At 44.5% G+C, this 14,655-nt stretch overlaps 1 protein-coding gene across 1 annotated transcript; it reads right to left on the minus strand.

Moving 5' to 3' along the window:
* Nucleotides 1-4,272: 4,272 nt before the first annotated feature.
* Nucleotides 4,273-13,758, minus strand: LOC124665697 (protein LNK2-like). Its single transcript, XM_047203087.1, is given in 10 exon segments — nt 4,273-4,540; nt 4,629-4,771; nt 10,628-10,785; nt 10,895-10,926; nt 10,929-11,565; nt 12,340-12,435; nt 12,533-12,638; nt 12,751-12,868; nt 13,001-13,327; nt 13,533-13,758. Coding segments are annotated over 9 exon segments (1,464 nt in total). The 5' UTR covers nt 13,125-13,327; nt 13,533-13,758; the 3' UTR covers nt 4,273-4,490.
* Nucleotides 13,759-14,655: the final 897 nt, after the last annotated feature.

Consider the following 14,655-nt stretch of genomic DNA (forward strand, 5'->3'; position numbering starts at 1 on the left):
TTCTTTATCGTTGATTTCTTGAAATTAAACTTGAGGGCTCTCTTCATCTTCATCTTCGAGACATACTTGACACTTGATCTTCTTCATTTGCTTCTTATTGCAATCTTGAAGCCAACATATGGTTCAAGCATTGCCTATGGACAACTCCTACAAATATAACTCAATGCAAACATTACTCCATAGGGATTATCATTAATTACCAAAACCATTCATGGGGGCTCCATGCACTTTCATCTCTGCATGTTGTCTCTGGAACCAGAAGTTGTAGAAGCATGCGACTCCAGGCCCAAGTGGGCAAATACCCATCACTAATCCTCATTGATTCGGGCAGTTCTGCTAACTTCATCAGTCAGCAACTTGTGGATAGGCTACAGTACCCGGTCGACGGTATGGTACCATCAAAGGTTAGTGTTGCGGGGGGAGGCACGATTGAGTGCACATGTTACTTGCCAGCAGTTACTTGGCACACACAAGGCCACCAGTTTACTGCCGATCTCAAGATATTGCCATTATGGTCATATGACATCATTTTGGGCATGGGCTGGCTAGAAAACCAGGATAATGGAAAATGTGGGTTAGGCGGCAAAAGAAGACTATGAGGTTTAAGCATGAAGGTAAAAGGATCACTCTCGAGAGGGGTCAATCGGTCCCGAACAGTATGTCTTGCTATTTACGCTCACTCTCTCCAGGGAATGTTGAACGGTGGAGAGGTATGCCAATTGATTGAGTTGTGGCCTATTGAGGATGATACGGTCCCATATGAAGCTCCTCCATCCTCCCCTGAGGCAGTACGGAAAATCCCCCCACGGTTCGATCAACTATTCCCAGAACCAAGTTCCTTGCCACCTCATAGAGAGTGTGACCACCATATTCCCTTGTTGCCAGGGGCCAAACCAGTAAATGTCAAGCCCTAGCCTAATTCAGCATATCACCAGCCCCTTTGCATCTTCAGTCATTGTAGTCAAGAAGAAAGATGGAACTTGGAGATTCTGCATTGACTACGAGAGGCCTGAACAACATTACTATGAAAAACAAGTACCCTATGCCGATCGTGGATGAGTTGTTGGATGAGCTGTCCAGTTCACGGTGGTTCACCAAATTGGATTTGCGTGCCGGCTATCATCAGATATGTTTAGTGCCAACTGATGAGCACAAGACGGCTTTCAAGACACACTTAGCGCTATATGAATTCAAAGTGATGCCTTTCTGGCTCACAAACGCACCAGACCACCTTCCAGTCAGCTATGAACAACATTTTTTCCAACATGATCCGAAAATGTGTGTTAGATTTCATGGATGACATCTTGATCTGTAGCCCCACTCTAGAGGATCATCTTTCCCACTTGCAGGAAGTATCTCAATTGCTACATGCTAATCAACTTTCGGTCATGCTCTAAATGCTCCTTTGCTCATGAGAGTTTGGACTATCTGGGACATGTCAGTAGTCGACATGGTGTTGCCACTGATCCCACCAAAGTGTTGGCAGTCCAAGAATGGCCAGTCCCTAAAAATGTCAGGCAAGTGAGAGGGTTTCTAGGCCTTACTGGGTACTATAGAAAGTTCATCCAGAATTATAGTTTGATCGGTCGAACCCTGTCGAGATCTGTTGAAAAAGGATCAAACCTTCCACTAGAATTAAAAAGAGCAACATGCCTTTGACTTCTTGAAACGGAAAATGCTTGAGGCTCCAGTTCTGGCCCTCCAAGATTTCTCCGTGCCCTTCACTGTTGAAACTGGCGCGTGCAAACGAGGTGCGGGAGCGGTCCTTATGCAATGTGGACACCCACTGGCTTATTTCAGTAAGGATCTGGGTCCGATAGCACAGACCATGTCTACTTACGAGAAGGAATGCTTAGCCATCCTTATCGCAATGGATAAGTCTCCTATCTACAGCACGCACCTTTTACAATCATCACCGATCACAGGAGCCTTGTTCACCTATCAGATAGAAACTTACCAATAAAATGCAACAAAAAACGTTAGTCAAGCTTATGGGTTTGCAATACAAACTGGTTTATCGCAAGGGGAAGGACAACACCGCAGCCGATGCTCTGTCTAGGCTGCCAGTTGAGAATGAATTGCATGCCATTTCTCTCTGCCGCCCCCGTTGGCTTGAATTTGTTGTTCAAGGGTATATTGAAGATGAGCAAGCAAAAAACTTTCTTCAAGAACTTAGGCTGGTGAGTCCTAATACTCGAGGGTACTCTCTGAACCAAGGAATTATTCGCTTCAAGGATGGAATATGGTTGGGCAATAACAAAGATGCCCACGACACCATTTTGCTTGTCTCGCACGATAGCGGAGTGGGTGGCCACTCAGCATTCCTGGGCACATACCAGCGAGTCAAATCATTGTTTTCTTAGCTAAAAATGAAAGAAGCAGTGCGCAAATATGTCCAACAATGTGTGGTCACGTCGGTAGGCGAAGGCCGAACATGTCAAGTTCCAGGCTTGCTGAACCCTCTCCCAATCCCTACGGACGCTTGGGGTACAATCAGCATGGATTTCGTCGAGGGTCTACCAAATCAGGAAGCTATGATTGCATCCTAGTCATCATTGACAAGCTGACCAAATATGGTCATTTTATTCCTCTTCGCCACCCATACACAACTTTGACAATTGCCCATAAATAGGTTGACACGGTCTATAGATTGCATGACCTGCCCAATGTGGTGATCTCTAATCGAGGCCCAATCTTTACTAGCAAGTTGTGGCAGGATCTGTTCAGGCTAACAGATACAAAGATGAACATGAGTTCAGTGCACTATCCACTGGCCAGACAGAGAAGTTGAATCAGTGCCTTGAGTCCTATCTGCGCTGTGTTGTTCATGCGTCCCCAACAAAATGGGCACGGTGGGGAATATTGGTATAACACCAATTTCCATTCAGCATTGGGAAAACCCCATTTGAGGTTCTCTATGGATACAAACCTCGGCATCTGGGGGTCTCCAACCTACGAGTTTGACACACCTTCGAGTTGGCTGGGTGGTTGCAGCACAGGCAAGAGACAGCAGAGCTCTGCAGCAGTTGCTGCACGTGCAGCAACACATGAAGAACCAGGAAGATAAAACCGAACCGAGCGCGTGTTTTCTGTTGGTGATATGGTATAGATGAATCTACAACCGTATGCACAGATATCAGTGGCGAGAAGGTCGAACCACAAGCTGGCATTCAAGTTCTTTGGCCCATATGAGGTCATATCCGTGTGGGCAAGGTTGCGTACAAACTAAAGCTACCAGCGAACAACCTGATTCACCCAGTTCTTCATGTCTCGCAACTGAAGAAATCAGTAGCAAGGAGCCATAAGAGAGAGAGAGCTTGAGACGGGGAGTGAGCCTACTTCATTTTGTCTTTTTTTCTTCCTCTAGTAGCATCACTAGCGTCGGTGACATTGGAGAGACGAGGGAAGGGCTTTGCAATGGTTGATACCACCTCTTCTTATCTTAACACGCCACGTAATCTAGATATAATAATAAAACATCGATACACACCTTTTTTGTATAGAGCTTTTGTCAAATCAAAACACCGTTATGTAGATCAAAGAAGGATTAAAATAAACTAGATTAGAGGCAACATTACCTATACTAAGGGTCCACTTTTGATCATGCGAGAGCCTGCATAAGTGGAATCGAACGTTCCTAGCAGGTTAACTTTTAGGTTGCTTAAGGAAAGAATTATTTCGTGGGCAAGCAAACAGGCTAAATTGTTCTATCTATCTGTGAGAAATAGGATTGTTGGGAACTAAACACGCTCTATGCAACATGTGGAAGTGGAGTCTGATGCTTTGGTGCTGATTCAAGCAGTTTCAGCAGATGAGTTTGACCGTGCTCCAAATGGTGTTTTATTTAGGGAGATTAAATCCTTTTCTTTAGCAACTTTAATTCTTGTATTTTTAAGTACTGTCCCAGGGCTTGTAATTCTGTTGCGAACGCTTTAGCGTCGTATGGTTAGAAGTTGGTCCATCTTCCCCAAGCCGTATGGCCGGATGATGCTCCAGGCTTCGTTCGTTCGTTTGTAGCCAGCGATCTTGCAGTGCTCTCTGGTTGAATGAAGGTTTTGTTCCAGATTATAAAAAAAACACGCCCTAAAGGAAATATGGGATGACTTTTCTAAGAGAGCATAAATTGAACAAGAAAGATGTACTAGCCTCTCTCTCTCTCTTAGCGCTCTTCAGATGCAAGCTTTCTAGTCCCATCTCGACATTAGTGCACTGCATACAGTTCTCGCTAGATGTGATGCGAGGGTAAAAAGCCTAAAATGACGAAGTAGCACGGCAGAAGACCAGCAGGACACTGATCGTCATTTATAGAGCTACCAATCAGATTTTGAAAAGTGTCTTGATGTTACACCACGTACACTAAGAAGATCAGCTATCAAGGGCGTATAAAAAATGCAAATACAGAATACCTATTTTACTGTCATTTGAGTGAACTCAAATCTTAACACATCTTACATTACCGCTGAAGGTTGCATTGCCATTGCCAGCGTATTCTATTGACCTGCTGATGGTACCAGAGGAGTGTTTCTAGGCATCTTCGGGTCTGCACAATATTGCAATAAACAAGCCATCATGCTTATTTGTTCTAGACGCAGATCTCGTAGTAGCACATACAGATTTAACATACTCACCAGCTTCAAGTGACACTGGAGTCAAAAGTAAGGTTTCTTCCTTTGCAGATGTTGCAAACTTTGAACATGGTCTATGAAACAGCAAATGGGCCACAATTCGATCGATTGGATTTGTGTCTGTTTCTGCTTCCTTCAACGGAGATCTGAGATCACAAATACAAGGATGAATCACTGAAAAGCCGCACAAAAAAGGTACTATGAGCTACAAAATGCACAGAAGGGTATCTTGCTGCTTGGTGCTTAGATGCCACAACTGAAGGTAAATACGAAGAGCTTAGCCTTGCTCCTAGGAGCATGTGAAGTGCAGGCCTCAACTACTCGCTAGGGTTATATCAGAGCATCTCACATGTTTATCGTTGTGGCTGTCCCTTTTGCAAGTCTTTTCTTGTATGATCCTACAAGGATGCATGCTCCAGATACACTAAATAACTAAAGTTTCCCAATATCAGGGAAATGCTTGCCTGTTGCCTCAAGCGCACCATAGTGCCCCTATCAAGATGTACATGCCGAAGGAATAGAGGTAACCAAAGATTTTCAAGAACTAATTAAGAATTAACTGTTAAGATTTGCAGCTAACTTGTACGTCAAGGATGTATCGTTAGGACGTTAAGATCCGTGACAATCTCTTCTGATCTTGTATATCACGATTATGCCATGTGTGCCCTAGTGCACAATATATAAAAGGGATCCTGATGTCGCCCGACCGAGGTGTGTCAATCCAACCTGTTCTCTATCTATTTTTCATTAACAGAAAGTATTATCTTTTACAAAATATAGTTTACTTCAGGAAATAAAATAATATGATTATGTAGTTTCCTGATTTCTTATTTACCTGGTTTTTTCTTTTCCTTTCATACCCCAGCAAGATACTTTTGATCATGTCGTAGTTTCCTGATTTCTCTTATTGTCCTTTCCTTTCGGCTTTCCCTTTGAATAACACATATTGTGTATGAACTATATGAAACTGTAACAGGACCGCAAATTTCATAACGATAGCACATGCATAGAAAAGGATTAAAGGATGCACATATATAACAGCAACATGGAAGAGTACACCGGCATTCTCAGGAATAAGAAAAGCGGGAACCTACAGGATATGTGCACCTTTAACAACTTCATTAACTCCCATGGGCTTGTAGAAATCCCTATCTTGGGTCGAGCTTTCACTTGGAGCAATATGCAGGAGAGCCCTTTACTGGAACAAGTTGACTGGATTTTCTCGTTGGTACTTTGGACCTTGACATTCCCCAACACTGAAATAAAACCTCTCTCCCGCAACACTTCAGATCATGTTCCTCTCCTAATCTCAGTGGGTACTGATATACCTAAGGCTAAAATCTTTCGCTTCGAAATTTTATGGTTGGATTGCCATGGTTTCATGAACATGGTGGAGAACGCTTGGGCAATTCCTTGTCGTGCAAGGGACTGCGAATGGATTATTTCGTCGAAACTCAAAAATACCAGGAAAGCCCTGAAAAACTGGGGTAGAAATACCTCACGTCTCTCGATGTGGATGGATAGATGCAACCTGGTGCTTAATCTTCTCGATGGTTTGGAAGAACAGAGACTCCTCTCTATTCCAGAATTCAATTTTCGTAACATCCTTAGAAAATGCATGGCCAATCTTTTACACTACAAGCGCATCTACTGGAAGAATAGAATTATGCACCATAAGGTGGGTTAAACTTTTTTTTTTTTTTTTGACCTGAAGGTGGGTTAAACTTGGAGGGAGAATACGAAATTCTCCTCAGGCTCCTCCGACAAACCTTTTATGCACTTTTCCCTTGGAGATTTAATTATGAGGACGGATGGGCTGGATTCTCTTTCCACCTGTTAGAGTATGTCATGGGCCTGGGCCCATTAGTCTTAGGGTTTGCTTAGGGGTCAAGTAAGCCTTGCTTGGGAGTCAAGTAAACCTCTCTATATATGGAGAGGAGATGTATCGATCTAATCAAGCAAGAATTAAGAAGGAAATCCCTTCCCTCTTGCCACCGGCCGTGGGCAAGGTCCCCGGCCGGCTCTCTCACGCCATCCCTCTAGCAGCACCATAACACTTGGTATCAGCTTTCCCGGGTTCGATCATGTCCAGCCCTCCACCGAGTTCTTCCCACCCGCCGCCGCACTCCGACGTCCCCGCCGTTCTCTCCCCGGCGGAGATGACCGCAGCCCTCTGCGATCTCACCACTGCTGTCCAGGAGATCCGCCTCTTCCTGGCCGGTCCCTACGGGCCGCCGCCGGCGCTGCTGCCGTGGCAGCCGACGCACCAGGCGGCCTCCGCCGCGATCGCCGGGCCGCTGCAGCCGACGCTGCTGTTGTCGTCGCCGCCACCCGATGCCGGGCTGCTGCAGTCCCCGCTGCCGCTGTCCACCATCTTCGGGCCTGGCCCTACCTCGGCGCCGAGGGTCCCTCTTCTCCAGCAGCCGGCCGCCTTCTTCCCCACCGGGACGCTACATCAACAGCAGCTGCTGCCGCCGCCACCAACGCTGCCGCTGCAGCTGCTGTCCTCACCGACGCTGTCCCCGCCGTTCGGTGGGCAGCTGCCGTCGCCACCAACACCGCAGCGGCGGCTGCTGCCGCCACCGACGCCGTCTGCGCCTTTCGGCGGTGTGGGAGCGACCTTGGCCCCGGGCTCTACATCGACACGTCATGGGCTTGGGCCCGTTAGTCTTATGGTTTGCTTAGGGGTCAAGTAAGCCTTGCTTGGGAGCCAAGTAAACCTCTCTATATATGGAGAGGAGATGTATCAATCTAAACAAGCAAGAATTAAGAAGGAAATCCCTTCCCTCTTGCCACCGGCCGTGGGCAAGGCCCCCGGCCAGCCCTCTCGCGCCATCCCTCTAGCAGCACCATAACACCACCCCTTTCACATCTGAGGAGATTGATGATATTGTTAAATCACTACCCAGTGATCGTGCTCCTGGTCCGGATGGCTTCAACAGCCTCTTCCTAAAGAGGTGTTGGCATATTATTAAAAATGAGTTTCATGCCCTTTGCCATGCTTTTTTAAATGGCACCGCCAATCTCCAATGCATCAACAACTCACATATAACGCTGATCCCTAAGGTGCTCAATCCTGAAAATCTTGGAGACTACAGGCCCATTCGCCTCTCAACTCTTGCCTTAAGCTTCTCACTTAACTCCTAGCTGGCCGATATCAGAAGGTGATCCTCAAGATCGTACATCAAAACCAATATGGCTTTATTAAAAATAGGAGCATCGAGGACTGCCTCGCTTGGAGTTTCGAATTTCTTCACCAAGGCCATCAAGCCAAGAGAGAAATCATCATTCTCAAACTTGACTTTACTAAAGCCTTCGACGTGATCAAGCATGACGTAATCTTGGTCATGCTGAAACACTATGGCTTTAATGATCGTTACATCGGATGGATAAATTCCTTTTTGTCTTCAGGCACATCATCGGTCCTTCTCAATGGGGTTCCAGGGAAAACTTTCCACTGCAGAAGAAGTTTGAGGCAAGGCGACCCTCTCTCGCCTCTTCTTTATGTCGCTACAGCTGACCTTCTTCAATTTTTCATTAATAAAGCATGCGAAATCAATCTCCTCAAGCACCCCATCCCACCGGTCAATGGAGATTTCCCAATAATCCAATATTTGGACGACACACTCTTAATTATGCAAGCCTGCCCTCGGCAACTTCTCTGCCTTAAAGGGTATCCTAGAAACTTTTGCCCAATCCACGGGTCTTAGGGTAAAATTTGACAAGTCCTGCTTACTCCCGATTAATATCTCTAATGAAAAAGCGACTCTCCTGGCGGGGCTTTTTGGATGCAAACTAGAATCCTTCCCCTTTACTTATCTTGGCCTTCCACTTGATCTTTGCAGACCTCGCATTCACGATCTCGCTCCACTATACTCCAGAATCAACCACCGTCTCGCTGTCACTGCCTCCTTCCTTTCCCTTGATGGAAGAATCATGGTGACAAAGGCCATCCTCAGCTCTCTTCCAACTTTCTACCTTTGCACTTTGAAACTTGCGGATGGAGCCATCGAAATCGTGGATAAAGGTACAAGAATTGTCCTGTGGGGTAAATTGGAAAATTCAGGCAGACCAAAATCCTTAGTGGCCTGGTATTTAGTTTGCAGGCCAAAGTACAAAGGCGGTCTGGGCATCACTAATCTAGCTGCCCACAATGAGGCTCTTCTCATCAAGTTCTTGCATAAAAATTTTAATAAAGAGAAAATCCCTTGGGTCCATCCCTAATTTGGAGTAGTTACAACAATTCCACTCCACAAGCCACTAATATCTCTAGCTCTTTTTGGTGGAGAGATCTTATCAAGCTTTGCTCAAAGTTCAAAATAATTGCCTCCTGCTCGATTGCTTCTGGTGACACTGCCCTTATTTGGAGTGACAAATGGATTTATTCATGACAAAGTTCCCCAGGCTTCACTCTTTCGCTATTGACAAGTTAGCCTCGGTCAAGAATATCCGACCCGGATGACCCCATTGATGCTTTTCATCTTCCTTTGTCCACCCAAGCTTTCGAGGAATTTCAGAACTTCAATCTCCTTATGAGCAAAACTAGAGCTAATATCAATGCCGAAGAGGAAGTCGTTTCGTCCTACAGTTGGGGCGCCCGTTTCTCTACCAGCAAAGTCTACAAGTTGAATTTTGAACATATTCAGGCTCCCATTTTCTCCTTGGATCTGGAGATCGAAATGCACACCTAAGATCAAATCTTTTTTTCTGGCTTCTCGCTAATGACTGCCTAAATACCAAGGATATGTTACTAAGGAGAAAACTTAACTCTCAACGATAATGGCCTCTCCAGCCTATGCAATGCCGGTTCTGTAGAAACCAGGGATCATCTTTTCTGGAGCTGCACTTTCAGTAGACAATGTTGGCAAGCTATCAATATGACAATTAATGACAGCATGGATCCCCCTCAGTTGATCACCACTGCAAGATGCAACTTTGGAAGACCTTTCTTCTTCGAAGCATTTGCCACTGCTTGTTGGCAGATTTGGAAGCATAGGAACTCTCTCATTTTTGATAATGTAACACCTTCCATTAGCGCTTGGCCTTTTTCTTTTAAAAGGGACCTCTTCCTTCTTTCTTACAGAATGAGGCCTGAAATCTCCCCTTTTGGCCTGGCTAGACGCTCTGTAGTTTGTTTGGGCTATGCCCTGGGCTAACCCCTTCTTTTGTACATTCCTTTCTTCCTTCTTGTACATTTTATCTCTTTTAAAGAAATTTACTGTCGGGGCCTCCCCTACAGTTCAGCTCAAAAAAAATGTGAAGCTAATTAACAAATTAGTGGTTAACATTTGTTTTTTCATGAAAACGCAAAAGCATTGCGTTTCGATGCATTGATATAAAAGAAAGCAAGTGATTAATTTTGGTATAAGTCTTCTGTTTTAGAGTAACTTTTACATGCTTTTGTTCAAAAAATCTAGTGATTAATTCATTTATTCAAAGTTGAACTTATTAATTCAAGTGTATCAGAGCCGAGATCTTGGGTCAAAGTTCAACTTTTGCAATTTAATAAAAAAATCTGCGTGCCCACTTTCTGTCTACGTACATGCCTTATCGAATCATACGTGAGATGCTATGCACGTGTTGGCCTCATGGAGTCACACATGAGTGGGTGTGTTACAATATATATGTATTGCCCACCTTGTTTCTATTAGTTCAGACTTTTGGTTAGACTAGTTGGTGCATGAAACTTAACATGTTGCTAGAGCAGAGATCTTTAGTTCAAGTCTTGGCTTTTCACAATTTAATAAAAATTGCTCTTGCCCTCCTTCCATACACGTATAGGTCTGACATTATATTCACGTGCAGGCCTCATCAAGTGTCACATGTGAGATGGCGTGTTTTAGTATATGTGGATTGCCTACCTTCTTTCCATTAGTTCGGGCTTTTGGTTCTACTGGTTGGTGCATAGCGATGAGACAGCGAAGCCATAAACACCTTGCCGATAACCCAACATGTCAGTGCCCTAATACTTAATTAACCCACTTTGGCATGAAGCAATGTACCTTTTTCTCTTATTAGATGCGCCATTTTCTGTAATATCATCTTCTCCTCTCTTTGAGTTGTCACTGATAGTTCTGTAACCAGCAATTTGTCTCTGCGAGGAACTATTAGCCAAACGAAGCAAACTGTCTCGAATGCTGAGCCGAGTGCTGGTATCCAACTGTGCAAGGAATATAATTTTAGTCAATTTCATTTTCACCGTACCAATCCTGCAACATAAAACAACACAAAACACCAATAACATTTTGGTAAAAGAATAAATGAATGACCTTCCCAAGTGCATCTTTAAGCTCATAATATATTTTTCCTCCAGAAAGGGATCATCAGGGATTCCAGATTCCCTCTGAATCTCTTCATGGCCAGCTGAAGTTTGCTGTGGTGCATTTTCGTCTATGATACCTGAACTGTAATCTGGATTCTTTTTCCTTGGAGAGTATGCTTGAGCTACCAAGGTGCTGCTGCCAGAACCCTCTTGACCAAATTGTTGCTTCTGTTGTTGAATAGCTATCAGGGCTTGCCGTTGTTGCCGGCGCCTAAGCTTTTCAATCTTTTCTTGGGGTGTCATCATCAGTGGTTTTTCTGTTGAACTTGACTGCTTTGGGGAATCTACTGAAGTTCGGCAACTTGCAGCCACTGGATTTGCCTGATGGCCTTCAGCCTGAATATTTGACACCAACGGAATGCTAGGAAATGGCCATGCAGGATATCCATAGCCAGGAAATTTAAACTGATTAGCATGCTGAAATCTCTCCATGTACTTGCTATCGTGGAGCAGTGTATATTGAAGAGTTTGAACATGCTGTGCAGGAGGCTTGGACAATGAATGCAAACTGTCTATTGTGTGTTCTTGGGAAAAGCCACTGGTAGTGTTGGATGTTTTACTTTTGCTTCTTTCTTCTGGTTTTCTCCGTGATTTAGTTGGCCTTTTCTGCACATCTCCCTACAAAAGTAGCACATTTTTTACGGAGTCATAACGAGCCAGGCCGCTCCTTCAAACAAGATGTAACCAAGTATCTATTGAGTTGAGCTATTTTAAACTACACCTAGGTTCTTAGGCTATCAAGATGGCGATTACAGTAGTAAAAAGGGGTGCGCAGAAAAGGCAACTTCAGTAGGAAGGAAATAAATCGTCATACATGATGAGAAAATCAATTGCATAGATATATAGAGAAGAGCAGCATACATTACGCCTAGGGCATATAACAATCTTGTTGTTAAGATTTACGATTTCTTCGGTGTTTACTTTACTGGAAGACATCAACTATTGAGGCCTTATCATGTAGGTATCCAAATTTGTCAAGACATGACCAGTTACATTCGAAACAATTCAAAAATATCATTGTGCTGAACAATTGACGTTTCTATGTGTTAACTTAATGGCTTACAAATGATGGCAACCGTGCAAAGAAATTAGTTTTCCAGCTACAGGTGGAAATGAACCCATTCATAGAAAGAACGTGCTGCATCACATGGCTAACTACCTCCTTTGACATCTGATTTACTTTTCAATATTAATCGCCACTGAGATAATTTTTATACTCAGCATACACTAGCATTAGCATCTGCTACCTCCCAAAAATATTGTACTCCCTCCCGCCATAAAAGGATGTCATAGATTTGTCAAAATCTGGATGTATGGACGGAGGGAGTAGTAGATAACAAGAGTAGCCATGAGGTGACTGCTGAACATGTCAGGGCATGTATATGCATGTACCTCGTTTTCTTGTTTGGCTACCCCATTGAGAGTATCATTAATAAGAAGTGAAGAAGATCCACTATCAGAAGATGGTTGCTTACTAAACGATGCACGCTGTAAAATAATCAAGTACATCACATTGATAAGAAACAACTCGGTGCTATAAAAGAAATGGAAGTTTGCAATGCAAATTAGCACTATATAAACATACCAGAGACGGGATTGATTGTGCAGTACCATTAACCACAGCTGAAGACGTGGAGAGAAAATTACTGCCATTGACAACCACCTCATCACGAAATAAGGCTTCGCTGTTGCTGCAGAAGCACAACATGTCATAAGTTATTAAATCAATAACGGTGTTCAATCGTATCCCAAGCTGATTGTTCCCTGAGTTTTCAAGTAAAAGAGTTAGATTTCCGACCTTACCTAAATAAGCGGTCAAAATCATCAAAATCTCCAATATTACCCCAGTTACAATCAAGAAAGCTGTTACTCTTCTCGTCATGCTCACTGCCAAAAACTTCAGGCTCACCATTCAGCTGCACTGTATATGTGTTAACAAAAAAAAAATATAACTTTCTTCTGACATATATTGCTTCTTCACCTTTGTTCATGCATGCATGTGTAGAACTTTATTTTAAAATGCAAAATAGCATCACAGTAAGATGAAGAAAACCTGATGAGATTCCTGCGACTTTCTGCACAGCAGGTGCAGAACTGAAATCCAAATATGTCGATGCTATATAATCGTTCCTATCAAGTGTAGTGGTCAAAGAAGGCAGGTCAGGCCAGGATTCCATGTCAAGTGGTGTAGGTTGCTTTTGTAAAGCCGGATGTTCAGTTGGACCATCTGAAGTAGGTTCAGTAAGGACTGGAACTGTAGCTGCTTCGTTATCATTCTTCTTCTGGTATCCAGCAAAAACTAATGTACCATCATTCTTAGTATCATTGGGGGCGCAGGGTCTTCATTCCCATTGAGTTCAGCCCATATTTTGTCTCCTGCCTGCACTCCAAAATCAAACATTTAAGTTTCTGAGCAAAGGGAAGAAAATTAATGAATCTAATGGAATTTTCACCGACACAACGCGCTAAAGCCAAAAGAAGGGCAAAATCCCCTTGTCAAACCACCACATCTAAATCTTGAACGCAACATACACGACAATGCAAAATTGAAGAGAACATGGAGGGCTGGTTTCTTGGCGGCGCACCTGCTGCCGGTCCTCGTCGTTCCAGTCAAGCATCCTCCTGTTCAGGTGGCGGCGTTTGCACCCGAAAGAGAGCACGATTCGCGCTTCCTCTCGGATCCCAGCGGTCGCATATGCCACGAACAGGGGAGAGGAATTAAATCCTCAAATTCGCCGACGCCGCGCCTCTTCCCCTGTCCCTCTCGCGCTCTCTTTCCACCCACCCAGACGAGAGGAGTAGAGTCCAGAGAGTGGCGGACGCGTGGTGGGGGTGGGACTTGGAAGGGAACGCCACGTATGCAGGATCACATCTGAAGTGGTGGCGGAGAGGGCTCGATCAAATGCCGTGCTGTGATTGGCCAACTCAGGTTCGTGGGTTGCGTTAGCGGGCTGCCAGGCGGAATAATGGGCTGGGCCAATTTGGGAGTGGTATATCAGAGTAAATAAAGTGCACCGCAAGTGCTAAAAAAACGACAACCTAGGAAACTAGGGTTTTAGGCTACTATGGCGTCGATCGAGACCTTCGTCGCCATCTTCCACCGACAACCTCTTGTCCCTCTCCCTCCTCCTACTCTGATGATACAAGGATTGGCTGGTCCAGCTGTAGCATAGAAAAAAAAATCCTACCAACACAAACAAAAATAACAATTCAACCTATGAGAGCTAAGATCCAATCAATAAGATGCAAAACAAATGAGAGGAGAGCGCACATCTACATACCCTTGTAGATCAAAAGTGGAAACGTTTGTTAGAACATGACTGGTGCATTCATACTTTCTTCGCGATCCAATCCAATCAAACACCGCATAAACAATACCTTCGAGATGTGCACACATACGGCTTGATGTCGTCTCCTCATTAATCCGGAGGAAAGGTAGATGATATAGAGTCCACGGTATGGTGGTGGTGGAGGAGAATTTCGCAAGACTTCACCTAAGCCGAAGCAGTGGTGGAAAGGGAGGGAAAGAGATGTCCAAGACCCATGCCCTCCTCTTTATGTAGGGGCAAGGGGTGGGTTGTGGTTCGTGCCCCTCCTACAAGGTTTTGGGACAATAGCTAAAGGGAGAGAAAACTCCCCCAAGTTTGGTGGCCCTTAGGGTTTCCCTTTCATTGGCCGGCTGGCCCTAGGTCCTAGGGGGCTGGTTCG

This window comes from Lolium rigidum, chromosome 6 (genome assembly GCF_022539505.1).
Source record: "Lolium rigidum isolate FL_2022 chromosome 6, APGP_CSIRO_Lrig_0.1, whole genome shotgun sequence".
In the NCBI taxonomy this organism is placed as follows: Eukaryota; Viridiplantae; Streptophyta; class Magnoliopsida; order Poales; family Poaceae; genus Lolium; species Lolium rigidum.